The sequence below is a fragment of the Gastrolobium bilobum genome, unplaced genomic scaffold (genome assembly GCF_033153095.1).
Source record: "Gastrolobium bilobum isolate Gb01-03AN ecotype WA unplaced genomic scaffold, APGP_CSIRO_Gbil_v1 utg20673, whole genome shotgun sequence".
Lineage (NCBI taxonomy): Eukaryota > Viridiplantae > Streptophyta > Magnoliopsida > Fabales > Fabaceae > Gastrolobium > Gastrolobium bilobum.
This window is the reverse complement of record NW_026898586.1, coordinates 81,908-96,252: the sequence shown is the minus strand read 5'-3', so window position 1 is coordinate 96,252 and position 14,345 is coordinate 81,908. Positions and strand designations below refer to the sequence as shown.

At 35.3% G+C, this 14,345-nt stretch overlaps 1 protein-coding gene and 1 pseudogene across 2 annotated transcripts; one reads left to right on the top strand and one right to left on the bottom strand.

Moving 5' to 3' along the window:
• The first annotated feature begins 2,142 nt into the window (after window positions 1-2,142).
• On the top strand, window positions 2,143-14,096 carry LOC133317527 (extra-large guanine nucleotide-binding protein 3-like). 2 transcript variants are annotated; one of them, XM_061519394.1, is made up of 8 exons: window positions 2,143-3,362; window positions 3,482-3,619; window positions 4,437-4,541; window positions 4,651-4,836; window positions 5,650-5,827; window positions 7,281-7,522; window positions 13,005-13,174; window positions 13,260-14,096. In XM_061519394.1, exons 1-8 carry the CDS (start codon window positions 2,301-2,303, stop codon window positions 13,837-13,839), a joined length of 2,661 nt encoding a protein of 886 aa, XP_061375378.1. In that variant the 5' UTR covers window positions 2,143-2,300; the 3' UTR covers window positions 13,840-14,096. The 2 variants fall into 2 exon arrangements, with proteins under 2 accessions (XP_061375378.1, XP_061375377.1); XM_061519393.1 differs by having other exon boundaries at window positions 7,278-7,522.
• Window positions 9,837-10,524, bottom strand: LOC133317528 (E3 ubiquitin-protein ligase CHIP-like; annotated as a pseudogene).
• Window positions 14,097-14,345: the final 249 nt, after the last annotated feature.

Below are 14,345 nucleotides of genomic sequence, written 5' to 3'. Positions count from 1 at the left end.
TTTTTTTCCATCCAATCCACCTTCTAACACTACTGTTAAAAATTAAGTTATGTTGTCCATTTTACCACCAATAAAAAGAATTACTACGAGATTGCTGAAATTCCTAGTGTTTTTATAATAATTATTCCATCAACTATGTTATATTGAGCACTTCAAAGTTGAGCGTGAAGGCTGAAGCTGAACAACGTTCATACTTTTGAGTCATAATTTGTGCTTTCAACACATGTATTATGTTGAGCTTTACTTTTGTTTATAGAAACATTGACAAAAGGAGTGGGGAAGATAGATAGTAGTAGATGAATCCTTACGAAATTAAAGATGTTTTTTCGTTTTCCTTCACTCCCATTTCCAATCCTCTCTTTTTTATGACATGTTTTTATGAAAGTAAAATAAGAGTTTTGCATTTTTCATGTTGAATCACAAATGTAAAGTTTTTTACACATACATTGATATTTATGCTGTACTTTTTTTCCTCTTCTTTTTATTTTAAATATGGTGGATCCCACACTTATTGTCTCTATAACGTATAAATCTTAGGTGCATCTGTTGCACTTAGATTCAGTGCATCCCACCAATAGAAGTATTACACATCAGATGAGAGAGAATTTTGACTGACATGTAATATTTCCATTGATGGGATATACTGAATCTTTGATGCAACAGTAGCACCAAAAATTTATTCCTACAACATGACAAGAGAATTTTCCTACAACATGATACTTGTTTTTCCCATAAAATAAAATAATGCAGTAATTTAACATCTTAAAGCATTTGCTTCCTTCCCAAACTGCATTCTCCCATTTAATTTGCTTTTGTTGATTGGATCTGCAACCACTGATTCAGCAACTTGCTTATAATCTAGATGCTAAGTGGTGCAGTAGCTCAACCTAGCAGTGTTTCTGATTTATCGCAAAACACAATTGCTCATGATATATGGACCAACAACGTGCTGCGTATCATTTCATAATATTGAAGCAAACACCTTGCAAAAGAGGAAGAATAAGAAAAATCACCTGAATACGTACATAACTCAAAGGAAAATACTTGCATACACAATGAGAATTGAGCCATACACAAACATACAAACAATGCACGTAAGTCTATCTCACTCACAAATAGATTTTGATACAGAATATTACCAATTCATATTTTGTATCAAAAGAAGCAGCAGTTATCTCAAACGAACAGAATATAGGTGTTGAAGGCACAAATCATGATTTAAAATATGAATGTTGTTACTTGTTACGTTTCAGCCTTCAACCTCAACTTTGATATGCTCAATATAACGTAGCTTGCTAAATAATTCTTACAAAAACACCATAGTGATTTTTGTGTACAGGGACAAAATGGACTGGATAGAAAAAATCATTGGAAGAGTAAATGATAAAAAAAAAAAAACTATATAGAAGTAAATAATTTCAAAAGAAACAATAAGGGGGATTTTTCAACTTTTCCATTTAAAACGCAAGGGTATGTTTGATTGTGTTTTGATTTTTGGTTTTATTTTTTTTATTTTGAAAGTTAAAAGTTAAATATAAAATAAAAACAAATCAGACATAAGGTTGGTTTAAAATTAGTTTTCAAAAAACAGTTTTTGATTTTTAGAAAAAAAATTCATTTAATAAGGCCTGTTTTGTAAATTTTTTTTTAAAAACTCTAGCTAATTTTTTATTTTTAGAATTAAATTTAGAGAACATATCTAAGTTATTTTTATTTTTAACTTTCAAAATAAAAAAAAACATAAAAAATAATTATTTTTATAACTATTCTACAAAGTAGTTTTAAAAAAAAAAATCAGAATACAATGAAAGAGGCCCATATTCTCTAAGTTTGATTTAAAAAAAAAATAGTTATAATTTTTAACTTTTTTTTACAAAACAATCTTTATCAAACATAATTTTTTATTTTTTTTGTGAAAACTAAAAAAGCTATTTTTAAAAATAGTATTCAAACATGACAAAATTTCTGGTTGCGCGAAATTTACAATGAACCTTGTGTATATTCACATTGGACAATGCAAATATGCGATCACGATGACGCCAATATAACGGAATTGGCCACCGTCACTGAAGTTGAAGAGTCAGATTTTGCCGTTAAATGGCTCCGTTTACTTTCTGCCAACTGCAGCAGCTGACAACTCAACACTGAGACTCGTTCCGTTTTCTCTCTCTCTTTCTCTCTGATCAAAAGATGATGAAGCCTTTTAATTGATTCACTAAAACTTTCTCATACTTTCTTTCCATTTCATTCCGGCTTTCCCGCACTTTCTCGCCACCCAAACACTGCCAAGTAACCCTCAAATGGCTTCGGAATCCGCCGAAGAGGATAAAAGCTGGGAGGATGTACTCCGCCGGATGCTTCCTGCCGGCGCGCCGTTACCGGACGAGGAGCACCTCGACTACTCCATCGCCATCGAGTACGAAGGTCCTCCGGTTCCCTACGACGTTCCTAGGGTCGATCCGCTGGAAATCGGCGCCGCCGCCGCTGCAGTAGCATCTCCGATTCGCACAGCTTCCTTCGCCTCCGATCACGCCGCGTCGTCGGTTCCGGTCGTCATGCCGGTTCACGCCCGTTTCTCCCGGTTCAGCCGAGTACGGAACGGCGGTTTCAGCAGGGAAATGCGGAGTCCGGTCGAGAGTCAAAGGTCGTCTTCGGTTTCAAGGACTCAGTCTCAATTCGATTCGCGCAGCGGCGAGGTTGATCGGTCCGATTTTTCCGGCGATGTTGTCGCTGACGACGGCGGCAGCTGCGAATCTCCGAATTCGGCTCCGGCGGCTCCCCGAAACGGCGAAGTTCAAGGTAAGCGCCCAATTACTGTGACTTTCCATACTCCGAAGTATTCGGAGGATGATGATGACTACAACGACGGTTATCTTTCCCCTCGTTCCGCTGCCACGGAGCCGGTGGGATCGACGGTTGGGGCCACGTCGTCACGGAACTCGGAAAAGAATCGATGGGTTTGCAGCAGGTGTGGGAATGGGAACAGGTTGAAGGAGAAAGAGGCGTGTTTGGTGTGTGATTCAAGGTATTGCAATAACTGTGTGCTGAAGGCGATGGGGTCCATGCCGGAGGGAAGAAAATGCGTGAGCTGCATTGGGCAACCCATTGATGAGTCCAAGAGGTCAAGCTTGGGGAAGTGTTCAAGGATGTTGTCTAGAGTGTGTAGTCCCTTGGAGATTAATCAGATCATGAAGGCCGAAAAGGAGTGCGGTGCCAATCAGCTCCGGCCGGAGCAGCTCATTGTCAATGGCAGGCAGTTAAGGCAAGAAGAATTGGCTGAGATTCTGGGTTGTCCCAACCCTCCTCAGAAGTTGAAGCCGGGGAGCTATTGGTATGATAAGGATTCTGGACTTTGGGGCAAGGTGAAAATTGAAAGAATTTTAGTGTTTGAAGATGCAATGGTTCTTCTTCGTTGCATGTAGCAACTACTATTGTTACGTTGTTTTACTGTTTTACTTATTTTGGATGTGGTGGATTTCAGGAGGGAGAGAAGCCTCTTAACATAATAAGCTCAAAGCTAAATATTGGAGGCAAACTTCAAACGGAAGCAAGCAATGGGAATACTAGAGTTTACATGAATGGTCGTGAAATAACAAAGATCGAGCTTAGAATGTTAAAGGTAATCATGTTTCTGCTTGCAATGGCTTGGATTCAGTTCATAACATAGTAGTAAATCTTAGACATTAATAAATGTACTAGAAGGCTATGTACGATTTATTTACTTTCCTTGTATGATTGTTTTCTTTGCTCGGGCTTTAACAAAGGTTCTCTGTAAAGTACCATGTGGGAACCCTAGTGACTGAATATTCATTGTAGATTTTTTCAAGTTTTATAGGCAATTAGTTGTCTGATAAAAACTCAAAGGAATATAGGCTCATGTCCTCTTATGGTAATGTTATGTCCATTACTGTTTATAAACATTTAAGTTTTGGACGTTGCTTTTTAGTATCAAATTCTTACCAAACACTGTCAATATTTAAGAAAAGGGCATTAAACAAGCTACTACATTGGCAGGGTAAAATATTGTCAACGTAAAAGAACATGTATATAAAACCCTGGACAAGCATTAAATTCTTTTTCTTAACAGTTCCCTTTAAAATTCAGAGATACATATTTCAAAGATTTAAGCTACCTGATCATCAGTGGTAATAGGAAGTCTAGAACAAAGCACAACAAGGTGAATACATTTTTTTTAATGCAATCTTGAGCTTCTACTTGTTAACAGTCAAGCTTCTACTTGTCTTTCTCATTCCTGTAGATTTGACATTGATCTAATCCAATAATATAAGATTAAACTCTGAGGTTTCAAGGTTTTTATATCTATCCACTGTAGTGGAAGTCTGCAAATTGCATTTTGTTTATCTGTTTATCTGTTTGTATTTTGTTTCTTTTATCATCACTGATTGATTTGTAATTTTGTATGGTTATTATTTCAGCTAGCAAATGTTCAATGTCCGCGAGATACCCATTTCTGGGTTTATGATGATGGATCTTACGAGGAAGAAGGCCAAAATAATATTAAGGGGAATATATGGGGAAAGGTTCTCTCTTATCTAATAATAATATAATATCTTCTGTTTAATTTGAGTTTGAAAGCAAATGTCTTGATTTGGTTTTTTATTCAATATTGGTTTGGTTTATGGTAGGCAGGCGTCCACTCGTTTCATTTGTTCATTATTCTCATTGCCTGTACCACCTACTAATACTCCTGGGGTCAACGATAATCCAACTAATTATTCAACAAGGTCTGTGCCTGAGTATTTGGAGCATGGTAGGGTTCAGAAACTATTGTTGTTTGGCATGGAAGGATCTGGAACAGCCTCACTATTTAAACAGGCATGCCTATCTGTTCCTTTCTCTTTCACTTCTTCCCTATCTTTCCCCCTCTCTGCCTCATATTGCATGTATTCATGCCTTTCTGTGTCTATTAACTTAACGTGGCTGGTTTGGGATCAATATCTTTGGCTTTCCTTTTTTGCCGGAAAAAGGGTTTTAGTGGAGAGTCATATTATATGTGCGTGGTTCTTAGAGCAATGCATGCTGGTGGACTGCTAGTTATAATAGTTCATAACAATACAACAGACTGTTTTCTTAGAATTTTATTGCATCATGCTCATAATAAATTTACACACATGACACACCTACTCGCAAATATATGTTGAATAGCTATGTAATTACTTCTGTATGAATGATATGTATGCATGCATGTATATACCTATACTTCTGTGCATAAATGTTTTGCCTCATCAATAAAATGTGCCAATGCATGCTTGAATATGTATTTTTACATATATGGATACATATTTAGGTGTATATGTAAATTAGTTAGAAATTTTATTTTATTGTGATAATTTCAATGTGCATGTGCATGTGCTTTTAACTTCTGTATAATTGTTAGTACTTAGTGCTTTGCCTATTATGGATGGTTGTTTCAGTGTACACGTTGACATTGCAGGAAGTTTTCTTGAAAACTGCATCATTGTAGTTTACATAGTAGTTATGATACATTTGCTTTTTCACATCTTGCAAGGGTTTTTTTATCTATTTACTCGGTATTTATGCTATGATACCAATTGTTTTCATGGTTCTTATTTTACCATTTTTATGCTTTCCTTATGAGAATATTCTCTTTCCTTATCCTTGGAACAGGCCAAGTTTTTGTATGGAAACAAGTTTTCTACAGAAGAGGTGCAAAACATCAAGCTTATGATTCAAAGCAATATGTACAAGTATCTCAGCATTCTGCTTGAAGGGCGAGAGCAGTTTGAAGAGGAATCTCTGGCAGAGAAAGAATCTACTTCGTTAGAAGGTGAAGGATCTGGACCAGGTATAATTTTACTTTATTTTCCTTTCTTCCCTCTCTGTGATGGTATTTTTTCTGTTTAAGTTGACGTGTCACTGGCTCACTGTTATTTTGTGGTATTTGTTATTATTCTCAAGTCACTAAATATTGGTGTTTTATAAGAGGCTATGATAGAAATGAAAAAGTTCTAAAACTGTTTACATTTGTTCTGTATATTTCTTGAAGTTATAATTTATGGTAGATGTTTTAAATTAAACCTTTAGGGGGTGTTTGGTTGAGGAGAAATTTTTTGAATACTAGGGAAATGTAATTACTAGGGAAATGGTTGGAAAATGAGTTTGGTAGGAAAATGTAAAAAAAGTTGTTTGGTTGACCGAAATATTACCAGGGAAATTTATTTAAATTTGCAAAATCTATGTTCGGGAGAAACTTCGCACCTGTTTTTTCACTTCCCCAGTTATCTCAAAATACCACATCTTAAGTGGTATTCTGTAACAGTGAATTTCATCCAAAAATCAACACAAAAGTCATTTCCCCATCTATCTCATTTGCCTAGTATTTTTTTGAAAAAACCTGAACCAAACGTGGTATTCTTCAATATCCACTTACACTTTCCCATCAATCCCAAAATAATCCTTCAACCAAACACTACCTTAGTACATGTTCTGAGAGAATAGGCACAGTATACATTTTTTAAAAGTGACACTTAATGCTTTATAATTCTATAGTAGCTGTAGGTTATGCATTTGATCGATATATTTCTTACTCTCACTGCTCTCGATTTTTTTGTCAATCTTTCTTCATGGTTTGTCTCAAATTATCGTCCAATTGAACCCAAATTGGTTATACTGGAGGAGGGAGGGGGAGAGGGAAGAGATAAGTGTTTTATGTGGCCCGTAAAGGTTTTTATTTTATTTTTGGATAATAAACTTTAATTGTTTAGTGGTACTCTAAATGGTTTCTGTAAATTTTGTCTAATATGCAATAAATTTACTATTTGTTATACAGATGTTATACTTCATCAAATTTAACTTCAGTTGAATCATTCTGCATTTTGTCTGACAATATTTAACATGTATTATAATTTATAATGAAGATAATCTAAACTGATAAAAGCAATAACCACTAAGGTTTATCTAACTAGGTGGGTTGAATACATGGATCAATTGACACCATTGGGCTCTATCAAGAACCAAATTTTCAATAAAACCATTTAAAGTAAGGTCCTTTTTAATGATTACTTGTTGTCTTGGTAAGAGTTCTCTTTACTTGTCCATTATTTGGTACTAGGCAATTCAACGCTGTTATAACTGGTATGTTGTTCCTTTTAAGCAACAATGTTTCCAGTAAGCAATTCTCGAGACCACTTCATTTTTTCACTTGTACACTTCAATTTTTTCCCTTGTGGATTCTGTGGATGGTTCAATTTGTTAATAATCTTTTTCTCAATGTCTTCGCTGTGCAATAAATTTAGCAGAAACAACAGCTGATGAAAGCAAGCCTACCATTTATTCAATCAATCAAAGATTCAAGCATTTTTCTGACTGGTTGCTGGATATTATGGCTACGGGAGATTTGGAGGCTTTCTTCCCTGCTGCTACACGTGAGTATGCTCCTATGGTAGATGAGATCTGGAGAGATCCTGCTGTTCAGGAAACATATAAGAGAAGAGAGGAATTGCATAATCTTCCCGATGTTGCTAAATATTTCTTAGATCGGGTATGTCTCTACTAATTCCATTTTTACTATTTTGTCTTCTTGGAAAGTATTAAGTGGTGTTGTTTTGTATATTTCTCTGCATTGGAGGATACTAGCTGTTAATCATTATTATATTATACTAAATATTTGTCCATTAAAAACATTTTGTTTTTGCCTTTTTCATTCTGGAGTTAATTCAATGCAGCTGGCCTTAGTGCTTTCCCGAACCATTATTTCACCTTATCCTTTCTTAAATTTGTTACATTGGTAATGGCTATTATGATGAGCATAAAAAGAAAGTGAAACATAGAAAGTGGGAAAGGGGTGTCAATTTCATTATTATTGTTTCAATATAGACATTTGCATGTTAAATATATGCAAGAGGTGCAATGTAACTTGTCTGTCTGGCTAAAAAAAGAAACCTGGATGAAAAAAGGGTATATATGCCAAAAAGAAGCTTGAATCTGTAAATGTAATTGGCTAGGAACAATTCTCTGGAAATGTCTTTTGTCTTTTTTCTTTTCCTTCAAAGTGAAGGGTTTAAAAAGTTGTCATATACCTTCAAAAATGAAAGAACTTGAAAGGGTTGATGGGTTAAATATGTTAGCTCTTTTAGAAAGAAGACAGAACTTTTTATTAACTTAACTGTTGATCGCCCGGTGGCTGCTCCTCTCTTGATCAGCTGTCCTTTGTGTTTATTTTTTGGCAGTATTCATTCAAGTCGCAGCTGATTTAAGCAATGCTATTGGGAAAGTTTTTAGCTGATATTATTATTTTTGTATATGAAGCAAGTGTTGCAGTTGGTCTTTCATGAAGCTTTAACCTAGGGTTTTAGCCCATTTAGTGTGCATTGCTACTAAATTTGTGCTAAATATTCTGACATATTATGTTTGGAAAAAAAGTATTTGTGTGCATGGCTATTTCCCTATAGCATAACCTTTTAAATTGAAGTGGTTGATTGAAACGGGATTCAATCCCAAGAACAGGAGGTTGCTGAAACACCTTACTGGCCTCATTAATAGCTATATTATTTACTGTGAGAATTATATAAAAGTTGCTCAGGGTTCATTTACACCAATGTGGATCGAAATCAATCTTACAAGTAGAAATTACTGTTTCAAGGATGAATTTTTCATAGTTTCTCATTTCATACCAATCAAAGATCGTTAATACTTGTTAAAGATATAATAAAAGTATTCACGTGCCTTCACCCAACAGATTAAGCTTTTGGGATAGTTGGTTGCATGACGTGGTATTAGAGCCTATACTAGGTGATCTATAATTCAATTCTTGCGGCCGCCATTCTTATAAAAAGGAACTTCGAATTTAAGCACAAGGTAACAAAAAAATGAACCTGTGCATTATCCACCTTTCAAAATCCAAAAGCTTAAGCTGTTAGGTGAATGTCATATTAATATTTTATATTATATTTCTCTAATACGCCTCCTTACATAAGAGCCCATTGGGCTAGAAGGGTGAACAATGCACAAGCCCTTCTTACATATGTTAAGGTACTCCACAATATTTATTTATTACGGAGGCAGTGATGATCGAATTTGTGATCCCTTGATCACAAAGGCTCTGATACCATGTAAGGAACCAATTCAATCCAAAAGCTTAAAATGTTAGATGAATGTCATATTGATGGTTTTATATTATATCTCTCTAACAAAAACCATTTATGTGTCTTCACCCAATAGCTTAAGATTTTGGGAAAGTTAGTTGTATAAGAATACTCCAATTTATGTTGAGTAAATACCCTTTTGGGTCCTTAACAAAAAACGCAGAATCCATTTTAATCCCTTGGAAAAAAATAGTCGATTTATGGTCCCCCTGAAATTTCAGTTCTTTGAAATTGTGGTCCCTCAGAAATTCAAAGAAGACTCACATTAGTCCCTCAAAAAGGACTAATATATGTATTTTTTTCTAAAGGATTAAAATGGGTTCCGTGTTTTTTGTTGAGGACCCAAAAGGGTATTTACTCTATATGTTAATATAAACCAACATCATACTTTTTGTAAAGAACCAATTCACCCAAAAGCTTAAGCTGTTGAGTGAAGACATGGTTTATATTATTCCTAACACTTTTCAAGTGTATAAACTGTTCATATATGTTTACATGGACAAGATTGAAGTTGTTTGAGAACTTTTATTGATGTAGACTTGATGGTAGTTCCTCCGTGTGCTCCAGTGGAACAAGGGGTGGTGACACTTCAACACTCAAGTCAGTAAGAGCAAGAGATGGAGTGGGTATGGTAAGAGGAATTTATGTAGAGCATGATCCATGAGGGTGACGACCCTTGTGTATATAAGAGGTGACTACCTCAAGGAGTTTTCAAGGATTTTGGGGTTTTTCCTCCAGTGAATGGGCCAAATGGATAGTGGGCCTAGGCCAAGTAATACCTACATAACAGCTTTGATGGATTGATTCTAGCGTGACAGGATCAAACTTTCCCACCTTTTCAAGATGGTCATGAATCACCGCCCTCTCATATGTAAGTCCACTTGGAGTAATGGCAAGATCAAAACAATATCTAGTGTGATTTTACGTAGATAATTTGCCACCTTAGTAGGCATGTCAATTTCTGCTGCTTTATTGAACATTCTTCTTAAAGCCTTTATTTTTTCTAAAATTTCCATGATGGCTGTATAGACGAACGCTCCCACTCTAGGTATTTTGCTTTTGCAAGCTCTGGCCATATCTCCTCTACCATATAGTCCTTGGTATGGACACCTTTACCAAGATCCTAAGCCTTGTCTAATTCTATGATTCCCTTCACATATTCTTGTGTGTAGCAATGCAAGACCTAACATATAGTGGGCCTTGATCGAATTGCTGTCAAGTTGAGTAGCTCTCGAGAGTATTCCTCTATTCCTGTCCAGTCATTGCGCCTGTGATGACACAGAATGCAATTGGTCCACTACACTGGAACACTGAGGCACAACATAATTGTCTCAGTGTAAGCATCGATGGAAGCTCCAAAACGATATTTCTTGAAGTAGGTGTTGCTGTCTTTTCTCATTGCTCCGCTTGTTTGTCAGTGACGACAAAGAACTTCACTTGGTTCCATTTTTCTTTCTTTCTCTCTTTAGAACACACTCTTATTCTCTCTCTCTCTCTCTCTCTCTATATATATATATATATATATATATATATATATATATATATATATATATATAGAGGTAGGATCCTTTGACACCGGTGTCAAATTTTAATTTTGACACCTCATCTCAGAGCCGTTAGATCAAAAAAGATCAATGGTGTCACATGCTTGTAAATCAGAGTCATTGATTTTTTTTAATCTAACGGTTCTGAGATGAGGTGTCAAAATTGAAATTTGACACCGGTGTCAAATGATCCTGCCTCATATATATATATTGTGTTATATATATATATATATATATATATATATATATATATATATATATTGTGTTTGAGAGGTTGTGGGTGGCTTAGAGAAACAGTGGCTGTTGACCATAGCTTGCAAAAGCAAAATACCAAGAGTGGGAACGTTCATCTACTCGGCATTTTTAGAACTTGAAAGAAACTTGTGAGTATGCTTTGAAGGAAAAACATTTTTCTGACATCTCCCAGATGGAAGGACTTTTGTAGAAGATGCTACTACCTAATTAGATGCTATAGGAAGAGTGTTCAATAAAGTTGCAGAAGCTCTGACATGCATATTGAGGTGCCATAAATATCTATACTGTAGAATCACATCTGATATTTTTTGTGATCCTGTCATTACTCAAAAGTGGACTTACATATAAAATAGCAGTGGTTCTTGACTATTTTGAGAAGATGGGTAAGCTTGTTCTTGTCATGCAAGAACCTCTTGATCCATCACAACTGTTCTGGAGATATTACTGGGCCTAGGCCGACTATGCATTTGGCCCATTTACTAGCCTAGAATCCTTGTGATCCCTTCAAGGCAGCCGCCTCTTATATACACAAAGGTCTTCTCCCTCATGGATCATGCCCTACAGGTATGCCTCTTACCACGACCACTCCATCTCTTGCTCTTATTGACTTGAGCGTTGGAGTACCTACAAGTATATCACCCCCCCTTTGTTCGACCAGAGCACATGGAGGAACCACCATCAGATCTACATCAATGGAAGCTCTCAAATAACTTTAATCCTATATATTTGAGCAGAGACTATTAGTCATTTGGTAAAATACTTAAATTTTTAAAATTTTCTAATTTCTCAAGTTTGCCATTTAAGATCTACATGATTTTTACTGGTAATTTAGCCATTAGATTCGTAAACTCACTTTCTATAAGGATGTATTGAATGGTAAATGTTCTTTCACCATAGTCGATTGACACTCACTCTATATAATTATATAGACAGAAAGTTGGGACTGTAATGGCTTCCATATTAATTATCAAAATTTTAAATTTTCTTAAGAAATTATTGAGAGTAAATGTTATTAGTTGATTACTTAAATTATATAAGATTTATATGAATGGGAGGATTGTCTTTCATATGGATAAGTAATTATGTACTTTTATACAACTTTAAATGAGCCACAAATCTCTTAATATATGGGTAAGTTGGTGTCTAACACATGTTTAAGAAGGGTCCTTGGTATGTCGAGTCAATGTAGTATTTGATGTTAACTTTTTTAGAATTCCTAAATCATCGGGCTGTGGATACAGAAACTGAAAACAAAATATAATGCAAACCGTTAAAATTGTGATTTGGAATGCTCATGTACTATTTCTTAACTGCCAGCATAGCATTTGAGAATGTATTTGGCATTTTGTTCAATATTTCAGTCAGTGCAATTGCAGCCGTCCAAAATTTATTATGGATGCTCATGTACTATATCTTAACTGCCAGCCTAGCATTTGATAATGTATTTGGCATTTTGTTCAATATTTCAGTCAGTGCAATTACGGTCGTCCAAAATTTATTGGATGCATGTCTGACTGGAAAAAAAAAATGGAGTGGAGGTTTCCAATACAATATCAATACGCAGCACATATCTGTTGTACTCTTGCTGCTCTGTAATATTAAAATTGCTTCCATAGGGCGTGTTTTTGTGTATGTGTTTGTGTGTGTCTAACTAATGCATGAATCCATATTTAACTCCTTAGTTTTTTAGAGCATATTTTAATAAATCTATTATTTTTAAATAATAATAATAATAATATTGCCCGGGCAAACCTACAATTGGATATCCACTATCCATCATTGTTGTGGTGTTTGCTAACTTTTATATGGATTGAAGATTGGGAACTTAATCTTCAAAAGAATATCTGAAATACTCTCCTTCCTAACTAGTGGTCTATCTAAATTTGGCTCATCTAATTTAATGAATGTTTATCTTTCTCTTTTTCTGATATAATATATGCCTATTTCGAATAGGGTTGGAGTTTACTAACTAGCTAGAAATTTGATTCGTCTTTCTTTGGTTACTTTTGATTTGTCATTTGTCTCTGGCTAATAATTTCTTCTGTTACCGTGATGTCTAATCATATGTGATCCTGCACAGGCAATCGAAATATCAAGCAATGAATATGAACCTTCCGACAAGGATATCTTATATGCTGAAGGAGTCACTCAAAGCAATGGTCTTGCCTTCATGGAATTCTCATTTGATGATAGGAGTCCCATGTCCGAGATATACAGTGAAAACTTAAATTGCCAACCTCCCTTAACCAAGTAATTCGTTCTCTTCAATCTCCTTTTCTCTTATTTTGTTGAAGCTTCTGAAAATGTTCTTAACTCAACATTGTCATTGGCTCAGATATCAACTGATTCGCATAAATTCAAAGGGACTGCATGAAGGTTGCAAATGGTTGGAAATGTTTGAAGATGTGAGGGTAGTCATATTTTGTGTTGCCCTGAGTGACTACGACCAGGTGTGGCCTACTAGTACTGGTCAGCTTCGTAACAAAATGCTGGCAAGCAAAGATCTTTTCGAGAGTCTGGTGAGGCATCCTTGTTTTAAAGATACCCCTTTCGTGCTTCTGCTAAATAAGTATGATGTCTTCGAAGACAAAATAAACAAAAATCCTTTGTCAACTTGTGAGTGGTTTGAGGACTTCTCTCCTGTGAGGCCCCATCACAATAACCATGCCCTAGCACAACAAGCATATTACTATTTGGCTGTGAGATTCAAGGAGCTTTATTATTCCATAACTGGCCAGAAGTTGTTTGTGGGGCAAACTCGAGCTCGGGAACGTGCCTCAGTTGATGAGGCATTCAAATACATAAGAGAGATCATCAAATGGGATGATGAGAAGGATGAAATATATGAAATCAATCCGGAAGAGTCATTTTACAGTACAGAAATGAGTTCTTCTCCGTACGTCAGACAGGAATGAATTCCCAACCTTTAATTTCCCTTGAGTTGAGACTAAATGATCTGATGTTGATATTAAATGATGAGCATTGCATTTGTTAAGGCTGGGCTATGTCTAGTATATCGTTTTCTTTTGTTCTTGTAGAATCTTCCTGATCAAGGTCAGAATGATTTTTTCCCCCATCATAAATAAGCTAGTTTTCTTGAGAGGTTGTAAATTTAGAGGTGATTTGTTGTTTGTACAGCTTATACTGATAATATTGTTCAGCACAAGTTGAAATAAAAATAAAAATAAAAACTAATTTTTTCCGGTTAATCTGCCATTATTATTTAAATTTAGCCATTGATCACCACTTAGTCTGTAAGATGTAAATAAACTATGAGATTAATATTTTTTATGTTGTAGTAGATAATTTTATTTTTTATATATGGGAAAAACTAATATTATGTTGTAGGAAAGTTCTTAGGTCATGTCATAGAGACAAGATATTGTGGGGTCCACTATTTTTAAAATAAAAGAAAAGTAAA

Excerpts from the sequence above, each read along its gene's own strand:
- LOC133317527 (XM_061519393.1), top strand. The coding sequence starts at position 2,301 with ATGGCTTCGGAATCCGCCGAAGAGGATAAAAGCTGGGAGGATGTACTC. Across the intron at positions 3,620-4,436 it reads TCGAGCTTAGAATGTTAAAG|CTAGCAAATGTTCAATGTCC; the intron begins GTAATCATGTTT and ends TTATTATTTCAG. Across the intron at positions 5,828-7,277 it reads AGGTGAAGGATCTGGACCAG|CAGAAACAACAGCTGATGAA; the intron begins GTATAATTTTAC and ends CAATAAATTTAG.